The sequence below is a fragment of the Mobula birostris genome, chromosome 3, assembly GCF_030028105.1.
Source record: "Mobula birostris isolate sMobBir1 chromosome 3, sMobBir1.hap1, whole genome shotgun sequence".
Lineage (NCBI taxonomy): Eukaryota > Metazoa > Chordata > Chondrichthyes > Myliobatiformes > Myliobatidae > Mobula > Mobula birostris.
This window is the reverse complement of record NC_092372.1, coordinates 222,554,251-222,573,149: the sequence shown is the minus strand read 5'-3', so window position 1 is coordinate 222,573,149 and position 18,899 is coordinate 222,554,251. Positions and strand designations below refer to the sequence as shown.

Below are 18,899 nucleotides of genomic sequence, written 5' to 3'. Positions count from 1 at the left end.
AAGTCAGAAAGTGAAAGAATTTACAGATGCTTTTAAGGCTTGTATTAGAGGACCCTGGAAAACTTGAAAGTCACCTCTTCTCCAATGTCGACCTTAATGCTTAATGACGAGATCCAACATCATCTTAAATGCGCTGGAACAGCTTTTGGACGTCTCCAAACAAGAGCCTTTCATGATCGTGACATCCGAACAGACACCAAAATGTCAGTGTACAAAGCAATGGTGATCCCAACGCTCCTGTATGCATCAGAAACCTGGACAACATACCGACGACATCTGAACGCACTTGATAAGTTCCATCAACGCTGTCTTCGAAACATCTTAAATATCAGCTGGGAAGATAGAAGAACCCATGTCAGTGTGCTAAATGAAGTAAAAACAACAAGCATTGAAGCCTACGTCATCAAGAACCAACTAAGATGGAGCAGTCATGTTGTTCGGATGAAAGACGAACGTCTGCCGAAACAAATCTTCTACTCCCAGCTTAAAGAAGGCAAACGTAAAAGAGGCGGACAACAGAAGAGATTCAAAGACGTCTTAAAAGCCAACATGAAGAAATGTAACATCGACATCAACAATTGGGAAACCAATGCCAAGGACAGGAAACTCTGGCGAGCCATCACCCGAGAAGGAACAGCAACTTTCAGAGCCAACAGATGTGCAGAATTAGAAGAAAAGAGAAGAAAATGGAAAGAGAGGCAGCAACAACCAAAGCCCGACCTGCCACCTGGAACTACCTGTCCTGAATGCGGAAGAACTTTCAAAGCCAAGATTGGACTCATAAGCCACTTGAGAGCCCATAAGTAGATCAACAGAATGAAGACCATCATCCTCGACCTCAAGGGATAGCCACGACAACGATGAGAGGACAAATTATTTCTTTTACCTCAAGTGTTAAGAAAAAAGCTAATAAGGAGAGAATTGAATTAGCCAACCAGTTGAAACAATTAGACCAAAAATATGCTTTAGCTCCAGATCCTGCTTTATATAAAAAATGTGTTGAAATTAAAACGAAATACGATCTGCTTTTAACTTATCCAATTGAAACTCAACTTTTGAAAGATAAAAGTCAGTTTTATGTTCATGGAGATAAAAGGGGTAAACTATTGGCTAACCAACTAAAGACCTTTGTAGTTAAATGCCAAATTAAAGAAATTTGTAAAGCTAATGGTGATAAAACATCTGATCATTTAGAAATAAAGGATACTTTTTGAGAATTCTATTCTAAACATTATAGTTCTAATCCTCCTAAAGATAATACTTTAATGAATAATTTCTTAGATCGATTAAACATTCCTACACCTTCTGTTGATAATCGAAAATTGCTGGATCAACCCATTTCTTATGAGCAAATTGCCGAGGTTGTTCACTCTTTGCACTCGGGGAAGGCTCCGGGTCCTGATGGATTTTCTGGAGAGCTTTATAAGGCTTTTTCCTCTTTGCTTATTGTCACGTGACTGGCAACAATGAATATATCAATTGAGTCAGGTTTTATAAAAACAATCAAACATTTATTAAACTCTGCTCAATATTTAAAAAAATAAACAAACGAAAATCTTAATCGGAAGTAAACTGCTATGCGGCCATTTAACAAACCGCCACTCAGTACTAGTTCTTAAAGCGATAAATGCGAAAACAGTTCTTAAAGGGGTAACTTCAAACACAGTTCTTAGAATGGTAAATTCGAAAGTCCAAGAGATTTATACAGTCAAATTAGGAGAGACTTTCCTGAAGTACAGAATTCGTTGAAGACACGACGTCACTGCCGATCCCAGCCGGAACCTGCCTTGTCCACAGGATTCACGACGATGGAAATAAAACGGTTTAGAGGCACTGACCTTTCCCTCCAGATACTAGATACTGCACGGCCTTTTCTGCTGCTTTTAGCAGAGGTTATCTCATGCAGATCACTCTTACTTGAACGAATTCAATAATGGTCGATCCTTTCAACCGTCGAACGACTCCTTCAGGTTCCTGTCTTCACTCTCCAATACTACTGAAAAGAATCATCAAGAAACCTGGCAGTGATTGGTTAAACTGCCGGCCCAACACAGTTTTACCTTACAATAGAACGTAAAACTCCATTTTAAATTGAAACTGCGTCATAAAGCAAATATGCAGCGGAGTGGAGTATCTGGCTGACGTTCTAACTGAAAAACTAACTGCGTTTTACGTTTTACCAAGGGTCTCCATTCATACCCGAGGTGAACATGTCATCACATGACCTCACAGCGGGAAAATTACATCAGGTGACCTCCAAAAGACCATTAAATCGTGCTCATCAGCTACTCAATTACATCATAGTCATAAGACAGTCACAAGATATCCATGAGGTATGCAACATTATACCTCACTTATATTCAGTCCTTTCGGACTCTTTTAAATTAGGTAGGTTGCCACAATCTTTTTATGAAACCTCCATTTCGCTTATTCTTAAAAAGAATAAGGATTCAACTGAATGTTCTTCTTATAGACCAATTTCCTTACTTAATGTTGATACTAAAATTTTATCTAAACTTTTGGCTCGTAGGATTGAAAATATTTTGCCATCTATTATTTCTGATAATCAGACTGGATTTATCAAAAGTCGATACTCCCACTTTAATATTCGTTATTTATTGAATGTTATTTATTATCCTTCTAAAGAGATATCGGAATGTGTGCTATCCTTAGATGCTGAGAAAGCCCTTTTTAACAAAAATAATCATTTATTTAAAACTTTAGAAAAATTTAACTTTGGGCCCGATTTTATTCAATGGATTAAATTACTTTATCTGTCTCCCTCCACTCAGGTTCTTAATAACTCTCAGAATTCCAAACCATTTAAACTTCAATGTGGAACCAGACAAGGTTCTCCTTTGAGTCCTTTGCTTTTTGATTTGATATTCCACGCACTCAGTCTGAGTAAAAAAACTTACCCCTGACATCTCCTCTGTATCTATTCCCCAGCACCTTAAACCTGTGTTCTCTTGTGGCAACCATTTCAGCCCTGGGAAAAAGCCTCTGACTATCCACACGATCAATGCCTCTCATCATCTTATACACCTCTATCAGGTCACCTCTCATCCTTTGTCACTCCAAGGAGAAAAGGACAAGTTCAATCTCTTAATAGCTCTTCCTTCAGTTAGTCCTGACGAAGGGTCTCGGCCCGAAACGTTGACTGTACCTCTTCTTAGAGATCTGCGTTCACCAGCAACTTTGAGGTGTGTTGCTTGAATTTCCAGCATCTGCAGAATTCCTCGTGTTGCTGTTCCAAATCTGTTAAGTGTGTGTCTTCCTCCTTGATGGGAGTTGGTTCAGCCATAATGTCGTACCAACCTAATTCACCCCAGAATCACACGTCCAATTAAACCCTTCTGCCTACGCAGAGCCCTCATCCCTGCATTCCTTGCAAAATCAAGAGGCTCTCGAAGAGCATCTCGCACAACTCTGTCATCATTGCCTCCACCACCCCGACAGCACATTCCACACACCCACAACCCTAACAGTAAAAACCACTTGCCCTCTCCTTGTCATCTCCTTTGAACATACTTAATGCACGCCCTCTGGTATTAGATGTTCCAACAGTGGGAGAAAGCTACTAGCTGTTTGCTCTATCTGTGCCTTTTTTAAAAAAAACCCTCCACAAAGATGTGGCTGACAAGAAAAGTCAAGCAAACATAAAAGAGGGCATATAATAAAGCAAAAATTAGTGGAAAGTTGGAGGATTGGGAAGCTTTTAAAAACCAACAGAAGGCATCTAAGAAAGTAATTAAGAAGGTAAAGATGGAATATGAAAGTAAGCTAGTAAATAATATTAAAGTGAATACCGAAAGTTTCTTCAAATACATAAAATGTAAAAGAGAGGTGAGAGTGGATATCGGATAGTTGGAAAACGATGCTGGAGAGGGGGACAATGAAACTGTGGATGAACTGAATAAGTATTTTGCATCAGTCTTCACTGTGGAAGACACCAGCAGTATGGTGGAAGTTCCAGGTGTCAGGGAGCACGAAGTGTGTGAAGTTACCATGTGAAGTTACTTGTGGCTACGGGGGTCAGGGGGTATGGAGGGAAGGCTGGGGCAGGGTTCTGAGTTGGATGATCAGCCATGATCATAATAAATGGCGGTGCAGGCTCGAAGGGCCGAATGGCCTACTCCTGCACCTATTTTCTATGTTTCTAACCAGAGAGAAGGTTTTGGGAAACTAAGAACTCTGAAGGTCGATAAGTCACCTGGACCAGATGGTGTACACCCCAGGGTTCTGAAGAGATTGTGGGGGCATTAATAATGATCTTTCAAGAATTACTAGATTCTGGAATGGTTCCGGATCACTGGAAAATTACAAATGTCACTCCACTCTTCAAGAAGGGAGAGAGGCAGAAAAAAGGAAACTATAGGCCTGTTAGTCTGACCTCAGTGGTTGGGAAGATGTTGGAGTCAATTATTAAGGATGAGGTCTCAGGGTACTTTGAGGAACTTGATAAAATAGGCTGTAGTCTGCATGGTTTCCTCAGGGGAAAATCTTGCCTGACAAATCTGTTGGAATTCTTTGAAGAAATAACAAGCTGGATAGACAGACAAGAATAGGTTGATGTGTATTTGGATTTTCAGATGGCCTTTGACAAGCTGCCACACATGGGGCTGCTTAACAAGCTACAAACCCATGGTGTTACAGGAAAGATTCTAGTATGGATAAAGCAGAGGCTGACTGGCAGGAGGCAAAGAGTGGGAATAAAGGGAACCTTTTCTGACTGGCTGCCAGTGACTAGTGGTGTTCCACAGGGGGTCTGTGTTGGGGCCGATTCTTTTCACGTTACACTGTATGTCAGTGATCTGAATAAGTGGAGAAGCAGGTAGGTTTGAGGAAGTAGAGAGGATACAGAAGGACTTAGACAGATTAGGAGAATGGGCAAAAAAAATGGCAGATGGAATACGGTGACTGGAAATGTATGGTCATGCATTTGGTAGAAGAAATGAAAGGGTTGACTATTTTCTGAATGGAGAGAAAATTCAAAAAACTGAGATACAAATGGACTTGGGAGTCCATGTGCAATATTCCCTAAAGGCTAATTTGCAGGTTGAGTCGGTGGTGAGAAAGGCAAATGCAATGTTAGCATTAATTTCGAGAGGATTAGGATATAGAAGCAAGGATGTAATGTTGAGACTTTATAAAGCACTGGTGAGGCCTCACTTGGAGTATTGTGAGCAGGTTTGGGTCCCTTATCTTAGAAAGGATGTGCTGAAACTGGAGAGGGTTCAAAAGAGGATTGCAAAAATGATTGCAGGATTGAATGGCTTGTCATATAAAGAGTGTTTGATGGCTCTGGGCCTGTATTGACTGGAATTCAGAAGAATGAGGGGTGACCTCATTGAAAACTATTGAATGGTGAAAGGCTTCGATAGAGTGGATGTGGAGAGGATGTTTCCTATGGTGGGAGAGTCTAAGACCAGAGGACACAGCCTCAGAATAGAGGGGGGTGTCCTTTTAGAATGGAGATGAGGAGGAATTTCTTCAGCCAGAGAGAGGTGAATCTGTGGAATTCTTTGCCACAGAGAGCTGTGGATGCCAAGTCTTTACGTATAAAGACTTTAACTCTGTAATGGCCATAGCATCTCAATTCCATTTACTGATCCATGCTCTAAGGTCACCACCTTTATCCTTGTTACTCCCAACATTAAAGTACAGATTCATACCCAGGGGTGTGCTGGGGCAGCCTAAAAGTGTTTTTCCACAGGGTCTCGTGCCAACATAGCAGAGTCGTAGACCACTATAGCTCAGAAACAGGCCCTTTGGCCCATCTAGTCCATACCGAACTGTTATTCTGCCTGATCCCATTGCCTGGACCATAACCCTACATACCCCTCCCATCCATGTAGTTATAAAAAATTTTCTTGTTCAGCAGAGCAACACAAACAACAAAAACAGCAAAACCAAGCTGCTTTTCCATCCTCCCACCCATCCACTCAAGCCTCCAGTCCCAGGTCCTCGTCCTGTACTTGCTGACGCACAGACATTGGGCTTCTACCCCCTGAGCGATCCCACCCAGACGTTTTAAGAGTCTTTGAAATGTCCCTAATGTATCAGCTGGTTCCTTAAGGTTGTCGTAGCCAGGATAGGGGTGGGGTGGGGTGGGGTGGCGGGGGTGGCAGTGGTGGTCATGGGGATAAGTGTGTGCCTCAACTAGCCTGAGACAAGCAACGTTTCAGGCTGAGACCCTTCATCAGGACTAACTGAAGGAAGAGCTAGTAAGAGATTTGAAAGTGGGAGGGGGAGGGGGAGATCCAAAATGATAGGAGAAGACAAGAGGGGAAGGGATGGAGCCAAGAGCTGGACAGGTGATTGGCAAAAGGGATACGAGAGGATCATGGGATAGGAGGTCTGGGAATAAAGACAAGGGGGGGGGACCCAGAGGATGGGCAAGGGGTATATTCAGAGGGAGAAAAAGGAGAGTGAGAGAAAGAATGTGTGTATAAAAATAAGTAAAAGATGGGGTCCAAACAGTCCTTCCAGTTGAGGCAACACTTCACCTGTGAGTCGGCTGGGGTGATATACTGCATCCGGTGCTCCCGATGTGGCCTTTTATATATTGGTGAGACCCGACGCAGACTGGGAGACCGCTTTGCTGAACACCTACGCTCTGTCCGCCAGAGAAAACAGGATCTCCCAGTGGCCACACATTTTAATTCCACATCCCATTCCCATTCTGACATGTCTATCCACGGCCTCCTCTACTGTAGAGATGAAGCCACACTCAGGTTGGAGGAACAACACCTTATATTCCATCTGGGTAGCCTCCAACCTGATGGCATGAACATCGACTTCTCTAACTTCCGCTAATGCCCCACCTCCCCCTCGTACCCCATCTGTTACTTGTTTTTATGCACACATTCTTTCTCTCACTCTCCTTTTTCTCCCTCTTGCCCATCCTCTGGGTCGCCCCCCCCTTGTCTTTCTTCCCGGACCTCCTGTCCCATGATCCTCTCGTATCCCCTTTGCCTATCACCTGTCCAGCTCTTGGCTCCATCCCTCCCCCTCCTGTCTTCTCCTATCATTTTGGATCTCCCCCTCCCCCTCCTACTTTCAAATCCCTTACTCACTCTTCCTTCAGTTAGTCCTGACGAAGGGTCTCTGCCTGAAACGTCGACTGCACCTCTTCCTAGAGATGCTGCCTGGCCTGCTGCGTTCACCAGAAACTTTGATGTGTGTTGCTTGAATTTCCAGCATCTGCAGAATTCCTGTTGTCTGACAACCAAGTCCAGCTCCTGAACTCCACGTGTGGCTTAGCTACTAAACCCAGTGGAACCATTTTTACTGACATGAGAAGGGACAAAGGTTGGTTACTGGTGCCTTGAAACCAATCGCTTTGGGCAGATGGGGCTCGTCAGCTCATCTAGGAGAAGGGAAATCCTGATCTCAAACCTGCACTGCCTTTAAAACTCTGAGGAATAATCCGGAACTGTGATCTCTACGTGGAGCTCTACGCTGACTGGCATCTCCTGCCATGCTGCTGGTGTCGAACTGTATCGGTCTCTGCCTTTCCTTTTGATTCATCAGCTGTGTGGAGAAGGGGAGCCTGTTACGTGGGCAACGGCTTGTGTTCCATGTCGTACTGTCCAGCCTTGGGTACTGACTTAGACAGCAAGAATGCAAAAACCTATGGTCGACCAGCCTCTATCACTATGCCCTGTTAGAGCATTGCAGGCACCCGTCACTCTCTGCGTGATAAAATTTTCCTCTGATATCTGCCCCAAATGTTCCTCCACTGACCTTAAACGGTCATTTCTGATATTGACTATTTTCACCCTGGGAAAGAAGCGTTGCTTATCCACCTTCCCAATGCCTCTTAGCATCTTGTACTCCTCTGTCAATTCATTTCTCAGCCCCTTTCACTCCCGACAGAAAAGCCCTTGCTCATTCAACTTTCCTCATGAGACATGCTGACTAATCTATCAGCATCCCGGTGAATGTGACCTGCCCCTGGTGATCAACACTGGGTGCTGCGGCAAACAGAGCGCCAGAAACCCAGATTCAACCCTGCCCGCGGGTGCTGTTTGTGAAGGGCTTGGAGCTCGCTGGTGAAGCAGTAACACTGTTTCTCTCCCCACAGACGCAGCCTGACTTGCCTGGTGTTTCCCGGTGTTACGTTTTGTAACTTCACAACATTAAGCTTATTCAAAGGAAGATATGGGAGTCCAAAATGTGAGTCTAACTTTGTGTTTTACTCTAAGCGAGATGCACAAGTAGCGTGATGACATTTGCAATTAACGTATTTTTACATGTGACCTATTACTTAAATGAACAAAAATGCTTGATCAAACAAATTATTTACAGTACTACTGAAATATTAAATACACAGCACTCCTCACTGTTTAGCTATAAGCGCCAACTCACCGGAGAATGCATCTCAGCTATATAGATACTATACTGTAACAACTATCGTATACAGACATCTGCAGCATAGTAAATTTTAAATTGTCCCATTCAGACCTAAAGATTTAATCACTGTGGGAGATTCCTTACTCTTGTGCAGTAATGTCTTCCCTGACAAAGCTCTTCAACAATTGACTCTGCTCTCCTCAACTGATTGACGTGTCATCTGCAGATGATACCAGATTCAATCTCCGCTTTCATCTTAACCATGCCTAGATGACCAGTGTGTAGGAAAGTGCTTGAGTTCTGTCGTTAATCTTTCCAAGTACCCACCCTTGGTCTCCTCTGTCGTCCCTCGCCAGGACTGCTTGTCCAGGAGTGAAACATCAAACCTCCTTGTTTGAGGAGCCCTCAGTTTGCCTCAGCTGTTTGTCCTGCACGCTCTTCCTGAGATTGTGTTTTTGAGGAGATCTAAATTTGAATGCAAGGGATGACCCAGGAACAGCATTGCTGGTGAGTTGTTGGTTGTGGAGTGTGTTGCATTGCAATATGCAAGGAGGAAATTGGTAAACTTCTGAATCAGTGTCAGTGTAGTGTGTTCTGCTGACATCGTGCGCAGTGCGTTTTTTAAACCCTGGGCAAACCTTTCCACCGAACCATTTGTAGCTGGGGGGTACGGTGCAGATGTATATGTCTTATTCCAATCATTTTCAGGAATGACTGGAACTGTTCTGCAACAAACTGCGGTCCATCGTCACCGACTAAAGGCTGATTTATACTTGTGCGTCAACTCGACGCCGTAACCTACGCAATTGGCTTACGTACGTTGTGAACATTGTGTGTGGGTGTGTCTGCATCGCTCTGCAATTCATGCACGTCACGCATGGGCACACACCTGCCTGTGCAAGGCTTCATGGTCGTGGTAGTCTTTCTCGGGGTAAACAAGAAGCGAGCGTCTTTTTTCGTAAAAGCGAAATGTGTCCTCCATAATTTCGGAGGTCTGTAAAGCTTTATGGAAAGCATTGCAGCCAGAGTTCCTTCCCTGCCCTTCAGTCGCCCAATGGGAAGCTTTTGCAGTGTAGGAGGAAATGCGATGCTACCAGGCGGACCAATCACAGTTGTTCGGTCTGCGTTGCCACGACACGTAGTTACATTTTGGGAGAGGTGTGCATCAGGCTACGGCATAGGGATCCATGTAGGGTTCGTGGCTACGCCGTACCTATGGCGTCGAGTTGATGCAGAAGTATAAATCAGCCTTAAGCGTCTGGATCACCAGTCCCTGAGAAGAGGCTTGTCCACACATCAGCAGTGGGCAAGGCTGTAGTGGAGTCTATTGGGAACACATCCGGTCACTTTGGAGCTGCATCCACAACTACCAAGAAACTTGTGCCCATGAATGGTCTGGTGAAATCCGCATGAATCCTCTGCCATTCCTAGGGATGGAGAAGAGCTGCTCTTGGCATCTTCTGGGCATGTTAGCAACCAACACAGTGCATGGCAAGCTGCTTGATCAACTAATCTATCCCAGGCCACCAGACAGAGCTTCAAGCCAACGCTTTCATGTTAACCATGCCCAGATGACCAGCATGTAGCTTCTACAACACTTCAGCTCTCAACTTGGATGGTACAACAACTCTCAATCCCCAGAGAAGGCAACCTTCACCAAGGGCAAGTTAATATTAGCACTGGTAGAAATTGGGGATATGGAGTGTCAGCTGCACTCTCCAATCATTTTGGGTGGCCATGTAGACATGAGACAGTGCAGGGTCTTTTCTGGTTTCTCTTTGGATCATCTCTGCCGTAATAGCGAGACTTTCGATTGGTGTTGGGGAGAATAGGTTAAGAGGAGTGTCTTTCTTTTGTAAAATTTTCAGGTATTTCCTTTACCAAGGGAAAACGTGACAATCCATCAGCATTTCCATGATTAGCCTTCCTCTTGTAGTTGACCTCGTAACTGTGTCCTCCGGGAAACAGGGCCCATCTCTGTACTTGTGCTGCTGTCAGTGGAGCACCCTTCTGAGGATTGAAAATGGACACCAGTGGTTGATCAGCAATGAGGGTAGACTCTCCCATACAGTACTAGTTAAAACATTTTACATCCCAACCCAGACTCAGGGCCTTTCTGTCAATCTGTGCATAATTTTTCTTTGCAGCAGCAAGGGAACGTGATGCAAGGGTCACAGTTTGAGGATAAAGGGGAAGCCTTTTAGGACCGAGATGAGGAAAAACTTCTTCACACAGAGAGTGGTGAATCTGTGGAATTCTCTGCCACAGGAAACAGTTGAGGCCAGTTCATTGGCTATATTTAAGAGGGACTTAGATATGGCCCTTGTGGCTACGGGGATCAGGGGGTATGGAGGGAAGGCTGGTGCAGGGTTCTGAGTTGGATGATCAGCCATGATCATAATAAATGGCGGTGCAGGCTCGAAGGGCCGAATGGTCTACTCCTGCACCTATTTTCTATGTTTCTATGTTCCTATGACTATGGGGCATTCAATTCTAATGTCACCATTTCCTTTACCTTCTGGAAAGCCAGCTCACACTGCTTTGTCCATTGTCATTGCTTCCCGATCTGTAGTAATGAGTTCAAGAGGTGGAGCACAGTAGCAGGTTTGGCAGGAACCTGTTATAGTCATTGACAAATCTAAAATGGACCAGAACTGTGACATGTCCTTTGGCCTTGGGGCATCCACCACTGCTTGAATTTTCTCAGCACACTTGTGTAATCCTTGTGTGTCAATAGTGTGACCACAGTGAGTGATGTTTGGTTTAAAGAATTCACACTTGTTGTGTTATGCTGTGCTACTGGGACCACTGGTGTTGGCCATGGGCTTTACTCAACCTTAGAACGAATTTCTTCAGCCACCATGGGAACTAGCTCACTGGCTACTTTATCACGGATGGTGTAAGCAAGCGGCAGGCTTTGCAAAACATGGGTGTGATGTTTTAATTTACACTTGTAACGCTCTGGCTCACATCTTTACTGTTATGCTGTAGGCACTTCATTTAGCAGCTCTATAAGAGCTGTCTGTTCTGTCTTCAGCCTGTTTGGGTTATTGTTGAAGATGAGGGATGATGTGGAATGTGTGCCATCCAATTAGCGGGAGGTTTTCTTGGTGAAGGACAACAAGGTTGACCTTAGGCTTTTTTTGTTCTGCGGGAGATGAAGAGAGAAGACGCTGGGGAGAACTGGTTGTAGCATACGATCCGGTGGGAGATCCGTTTGTTCAAGATGGATTGTGAGCGACGTTCGGAAGGTGGTGTGGGCGTTCATGCTGACCGAGGGCCCAGAGCGTGAGTGACAGAGAAGTTCAAGATGAGCTCCAACTTGTGCACATTTGACTGTTTAATTAGAATGCGCCTTTTTCTTTTTGTTATTCTTTACTGACCCTTTAGTTAAGATTTATTAATTTAATTCCTTTAACCATATGCAGTGTGCTGTCTGCTATTTCATGGCACTAATTTGTAACAGGGTAGGGAATTACACAGCACCCACACAAACCAGGGTTTGGGGTGGAATGAGCTATCTCAATCTCACGAGTTTGGTGGGACCTGAGAGTGTCTTCCCTGGACTTAGGCAGCCAAGGAAACCAGGGTGTTTCACATTATTTTACCTTTGACATGTTTGAGTTTTCCAATGCCATCCTTGAACACTGCTGTGACGTCATCCAGTGCCTTGCTTTCAGTTGACTCTATTGCAGGGAATGTGGCATGCTGGATCGATCTCTGATCAAGTTGTAGTTGCCTCAGCCAATCACGTCCCCACAATTCTGGTTGTCCTGTTTTTACCGCACAATGTAGGGTCTTTTAAGAGACTTTTGGATGGGTACATGATAGAGGGCTATGGGTAAGCCTGGTAATTTCTAAGGTAGGGACATGTTCGGCACAACTTTCTGAGCCGAAGGGCCTGTATTGTGCTGTAGGTTTTCTATCATCAGATTTCTGAATGGTCCATGAACCCATGAAATCTTCCTTTTTTTTTGCACTGTATACTATATATACTGCGCAAAATCTTAGGCACATACAATATATATAGCTAGCGTGCCTAAGACCTGTGCACAGTACTGTAGTAATTTTATGTATTGCACTGTACTGCTGCTGCTGCAAAAAAAAAACAAATTTCATGACATATGTGAGTGATGATAAACCTGATTCTGACATGGGTCTTTATTGTGGACTGAGAGTGGGAAGGGAGCAGGGAAATTGGGAATCATGGTTGGGAAAAGGGAGGGGGAGGGAAGCATCAGAGAGACACTCTGTAAGGATCAATAAAACAATTGTTTGGAATCAAATGTCCTTGTATCTCAGGGCTAGGTGTGTCTGCACCCATGCCAACCCTGCCCCTGGCACTCCTCTGCCACCTGTCCCACACCCCTCCCACGGCGCTCCACTCTCTCCATTCCCAACATCCTTTGCTCCCACCAGATCTACAAACTCGTTCTCCACTCCACATCGACAAATACAGTACTGTGCAACAGTCTTAGGCACCCTAGTGATATACATGCGCCTTAGCCTGTGTATCAGATGATGAGAGGCATTGATCATGTGGATCGCCAAAGGCTTTTTCCCAGGGCTGAAATCACTAACACGAGGGGGTGTAGTTTTAAGGTGCTTGGAAATAGGTACAGAGGAGATGTCAGGGATAAGTTTTTCACACAGAGAGTGGTGGGTGTGTGGAATGCACTGCCAGCGATGGTGGTGGCAGAAGATACAACAGGGTCTTTTAAGATAAATAGGTACATAGAGCTTTGAAAAATAGAGGTCTATGCGCTATGGAAGTTCTAGGCAGTTTCTAGAGTAGGTTACATGGTCAGCACAGCATTGTGGGCTGAAGGGCCTGTAATGTGCTGTAAATTTCCATGTTTTCTGTTTGTTGTAAGCTTTTTGTACAGTACTATATATATATTTCTTATTGTAATTTATTGTATATTTGATATATTGCATTAACCTGCTGCCCCACAAAACAACAAATTTCATGACATATGTCAGTGATAAATAACACAAGTTGTGAATCCGAAAGGCCCTTTCCTTGTCTAACCTGTTCAATGTTCTAGTACGGTTAGGAACAGAATCTCTTCCTCGTTGATTAGGTACATCTCAAGGCTGCATGCTCGTCCCCTGCTCGACTCTCTTTACACACACAATGGTGACTAAGCTCAGCAACAGCTATCAACTTGCCGATGACACCACTGTTGTCAGCTGAATCATGGGTGGTAATGAGTCAGCGTACTGGAGTGAGGTAGTCATATGGTTGAGTGGTGCCATAGCAATGACTTTGCGCTAACATCAACAAACCAGGGAGGTGGTGACTGCTCTCCAGAAAGAGATAGAGAAGGTTAGCAGCTTTAAATTCCTAGGTGTGAGCATCTCCAGCCACCTGTCCTGTATCAGCACATATGGCACAACTCAGTGTTCACTTCAATGGATACCTCCTCTAGCTCAGAAAGTGGCCCCCGAGTGCATGTTTGTGATCCTCTGGTGCTGAAGACACCACTTCAAGGTCTGATGTGGTGTGCGTTCAGAGAACCTCTGCTGCACACCACTCTCATAACGCACGGTTGTCACCTTCCTATCATCTTGAACCAGTCTGGCCATTCTCCTCTGACCTCTCTCATGAACACCGTGTTTTTGCTCACAGAACTGCCACTCACTGGATGTTTTTTTTAAATTTTTCGCACCAATCTCTATAAACTCCAGAGAATCAGAATCACGTTCAATATCATCGGCATATGTTGTGAAATTTAACTTTGTGGTAGCAGTACAATGAAAGACATGATAAATAACTGAGGAAAAAAACTGTTACAGTAAGTAAAGTGCTATAAAAAGTATTCACCCCACCCCCAGAAGTTTTCATGTTTTATTGTTTTGCAACGTTGACTCACAGTGGATTTAATTTGGTTTTTTAGACACTAATCAACAGAAAAAAGACGCCTTTGTGAAAACAGATCTCTAAAAAGTGGAGTGGGAGAGGAGATCGTGCGGGAGGGGAGGGGATCGGATCGTGCAACCTGAGAGTGGCAGTAGAGGAGGCTGTGGGCAACGTATTGTAATTGAAAGTGGATGTCACTGGGGAATTCCACCTTTTGAGGCAGATGGAGTAAAGACACTCAACTTTGTCTCATTGACAATCCCTTATCTAAACCTATGTTGAGTCTCCTCAATGTAGAACAGGCTATTTTGAGAGCACCAGATACAGCAGACAACCCCAACAGATGTGCAGGTGAAATGTTGTCTCACCTGGAAGGATTGTTTGTGACCCTGAATGGTAGTAAGGGAGGAGGTGAATAGGTCATCTGATGCGGGGTTGGTGGGGGGGGGGGAGCTCTGCTATATCTCTAAATGATAATAGTATGTTTTAACTTCTTTGTATATCCCCTCTGCACCTTCTCTGGTGTAGTCATATCTTCCTCGTAACATGCAAACTGGAACAGTGCAATGTCCTGAAGCCATGATGCACACCAGTTCTGTACACAATTCCTGTATAAAACATTCTCCATTCTAATCTCCCCACCTTTCTGAGTCTCCCAGAAAAGACAAGCACAAGTGGTGACTGGGTTAAAGTTCTTTTTAATAAACATATAGAAAGTATATCACAAAGTTGTAATCAATCAGCTCCTGAATTGGTGAGTACACTCTTCTCTGTCCTCTGATTAGTGTTAAACGTAAATAGAAGAGGGTATGAACATGCCAGGAAGCGTGACTGACCAAGACAAGCAACAGCATTGAAAACTCGCCCCTACCCAACCCCTCAGAAATAAAATGCAATGCCCCTCCTTGTTAATATACAAATTTCTTCCCCCTTCCTGTCCTACTCATCTCCTTTTCGCGTTCTCAATTCCCCCCCCTCCCCCCCCCAGTTTCATTCTACCCAAACCCAATTCCCGCTGTCCTTCTGTCCATCCCTTTCTGGTCGATGGGGCCCTCCTTTCCATCACCCGGCGAGTCTGGGGTCCTGGCGGAGGAGATGGTTCACTCAATCATGATGTGGGTGAAGAGCGAGGCAGAGGGCAGGGGGTCGCCATTGACGGACAGAAGGTGGATGTGGCGGTATCCTGAGGTTAAAACACAGAGAGAGGCCGTCAAACAGTTACTCAAAACACTCAGCACCAGCATCCCTTGGAGTTTGGAGTAGAGGTGGCTATTCCCAACATCCTTATCAACCCTCTCCCCCACCACGTTCTTCAACCTTCCCCAACAACTGTCCACTCTCTCCACCATAGATCTCTCAGCCACTATCCCATCCCCATCCCTCACCCCTTTGCACCATTTCTGCCATACATCCCTCCCCAACGCACACACCCAATCAACAGTTTCCCTTCAATACACTGTCAAGAACTTGCCTGATGGAGGCAATATCCTTCATCAAAGATCCCCACCATCAGGCAGGAGGTACAGAAGCCTGGGGCCCTGCAACACCAGGTTCAGGAACAGCTACTTCCTTTCCACCATTTGGTTCTTGAACCAACTGGGACACTGCCTCAGTAATAGCAACACTGTGACTGGTTTGCACTTAAAACATAAGACCACAAGACCATTAGACGTAGGAGCAGAATTAGGCAAAAGTTTAAGGGGAACATGAGGGAAACTTGTTCACTCAGAGGGTCATGAGAGTGTGGAATGAGCTGCCAGCACAAGTGCTCCATGCGAGCTTGATTTCAATATTTAAGAGAAGTAGGGGAGGCTAAGGTCCTGGAGCAGGCTGATGGGAGCAGGCAGTCTAAATAGTTTAAACATGGACTAGGTGGGCCAAAGAGCCTGTTTCAGTGCCATACTTCTCTGTGACTGTGGGAACACCACACCTATCACAGCCAGATGTGGAGGCCCCACCCTCTCCTCCCCAAGCAGATGAGGGACCAATCCCCTCAGCCAGATGTTTTTTTATTAGAAAAACTGTGTGCAACAGTCACTTCCGGCCCACTGAACTGTGTTGCCCAGAAACCCACCGGACAATTTACAATGACCAATTAGCCTACTGACCCGAACTTCTTTGTATTGTGGGAGGAAACCGGAGCACCCAGAGCAAACTTGGGTTGGCCTCCACAGCCGCCTGTGGCAATAAATTCCACAGATTCACCACCCTCTGGTTAAAGAAGTTCCTACTCATTTCTGTTCTCAATGAACATCTCTATTCTGAGGTTGTGTCCTCTAATCTTAGACTCCCCCACTCCAGGAAACATCCTTTCCACATCCACTCTATCTCGGTCTTCCAATATTCGATAGGTTTCAATGAGATCTCCCTCATATTGCAGTCCTCTCAAAATGAATTTTAACAGCATATTTCCTTGGTGGATGGGAGGGGAGAGAACATAGAAACATAGAAAATAGGTGCAGGAGTAGGCCATTCAGCCCTTTGAGCCTGCACCGCCATTTATTATGATCATGGCTGATCATCCAACTCAGAACACCGCCCCAGCCTTCCCTCCATACCCGCTGACCCCCGTAGCCACAAGGGCCATATCTAACTCCCTCTTAAATATAGCCAATGAACTGGCCTCAACTGTTTCCTGTGGCAGAGAATTCCACAGATTCACCACTCTCTGAGTGAAGAAGTTTTTCCTAATCTCGGTCCTAAAAGGCTTCCCCTTTATCCTCAAACTGTGACCCCTCGTTCTGGACTTCCCCAACATCGGGAACAATCTTCCTGCATCTAGCCTGTCCAATCCCTTTAGGATTTTATACGTTTCAATCAGATCCCCCCTCAATCTTCTAAATTCCAACGAGTACAAGCCCAGTTCATCCAGTCTTTCTTCATATGAAGGTCCTGCCATCCCAGGAATCAAGCTGGCGAACCTTCTTTGTACTCCCCCTATGGCAAGGATGTCTTTCCTCAGATTAGGGGACCAAAACTGCACACAATACTCCAGGTGTGGTCTCACCAAGGCCTTGTACAACTGCAGTAGTACCTCCCTGCTCCTGTACTCAAATCCTCTCGCTATAAATGCCAGCATACCATTTGCCTTTTTCACCGCCTGCTGTACCTGCATGCCCACTTTCAATGACTGGTGTATAATGACACCCAGGTCTTGTTGCACCTCCCCTTTTCCTAATCGGCCACCATTCAGATAATAATCTGTTTTCCTATTTTTGCCACCAAAGTGGATAACTTCACATTTATCCACATTAAATTGCATCTGCCATGAATTTGCCCACTCACCCAACCTATCCAAGTCACCCTGCATCCTCTTAGCATCCTCCTCACAGCTAACACTGCCGCCCAGCTTCATGTCATCCGCAAACTTGGAAATGTTGCATTTAATTCCCTCATCCAAGTCATTAATATATATTGTAAACAACTGAGGTCCCAGCACTCACTGAGCCTTGCGGTACCCCACTAGTCACTGCCTGCCATTCTGAAAAGGTCCCGTTTATTCCCACTCTTTGCTTCCTGTCTGCTAACCAATTCTCTATCCACATCAATACCTTACCCCCAATACCGTGTGCTTTAAGTTTGCACACTAATCTCCTGTGTGGGACCTTGTCAAAAGCCTTTTGAAAATCCAAATATACCACATCCACTGGTTCTCCCCTATCCACTCTACTAGTTACATCCTCAAAAAATTCTATGAGATTCGTCAGACATGATTTTCCTTTCACAAATCCATGCTGACTTCGTCCGATGATTTCACCGCTTTCCAAATGTGCTGTTATCACATCTTTGATAACTGACTCCAGCAGTTTCCCCACCACTGACGTTAGGCTAACCGGTCTATAATTCCCTGGTTTCTCTCTCCCTCCTTTTTTAAAAAGTGGGGTTAAATTAGCCACCCTCCAATCCTCAGGAACTAGTCCAGAATCTAACGAGTTTTGAAAAATTATCACTAATGCATCCACTATTTCTTGGGCTACTTCCTTAAGCACTCTGGGATGCAGACCATCTGGCCCTGGGGATTTATCTGCCTTTAATCCCTTCAATTTACCCAACACCACTTCCCTACTAACATGTATTTCGCTCAGTTCCTCCATCTCACAGGACCCTCTGTCCCCTACTATTTCTGGAAGATTATTTATGTCCTCCTTAGTGAAGACAGAACCAAAGTAATTATTCAATTGGTCTGCCATGTCCTTGCTCCCCATAATCAATTCACCTGTTTCTGTCTGTAGGGGACCTACATTTGTCTTTACCAGTCTTTTCCTTTTTACATATCTATAAAAGCTTTTACAGTCAGTTTTTATGTTCCCTGCCAGTTTTCTCTCATAATCTTTTTTCCCCTTCCTAATTAAGCCCTTTGTCCTCCTCTGCTGAACTCTGAATTTCTCCCAGTCCTCAGGTGAGCCACTTTTTCTGGCTAATTTGTATGCTTCTTCTTTGGAATTGATACTATCCCTAATTTCTCTTGTCAGCAACGGGTGCACTACCTTCCTTGATTTATTCTTTTGCCAGACTGGGATGAACAATTGTTGTAGTTCATCCATGCAACCTTTAAATGCTTGCCATTGCATATCCACCGTCAACCCTTTAAGTGTCATTTGCCAGTCTATCTTAGCTAATTCACGTCTCATACCTTCAAAGTTACCCCTCTTTAAGTTCAGAACCTTTGTTTCTGAAT

General features: G+C 44.7%; 1 protein-coding gene across 1 annotated transcript in view; it reads right to left on the bottom strand.

Annotated features, from left to right (window-relative positions):
- Positions 1-15,207: 15,207 nt before the first annotated feature.
- plcd1a (phospholipase C, delta 1a) overlaps positions 15,208-18,899 on the bottom strand; it is a 134,074-nt gene continuing 130,382 nt past the window's right edge. Inside the window, exon 15 of the mRNA XM_072252084.1 lies at positions 15,208-15,404. Within this exon, the coding sequence (XP_072108185.1) occupies positions 15,322-15,404 (83 nt within the window). The 3' untranslated portion in view covers positions 15,208-15,321. The remainder of the gene's footprint in view (positions 15,405-18,899) is intronic.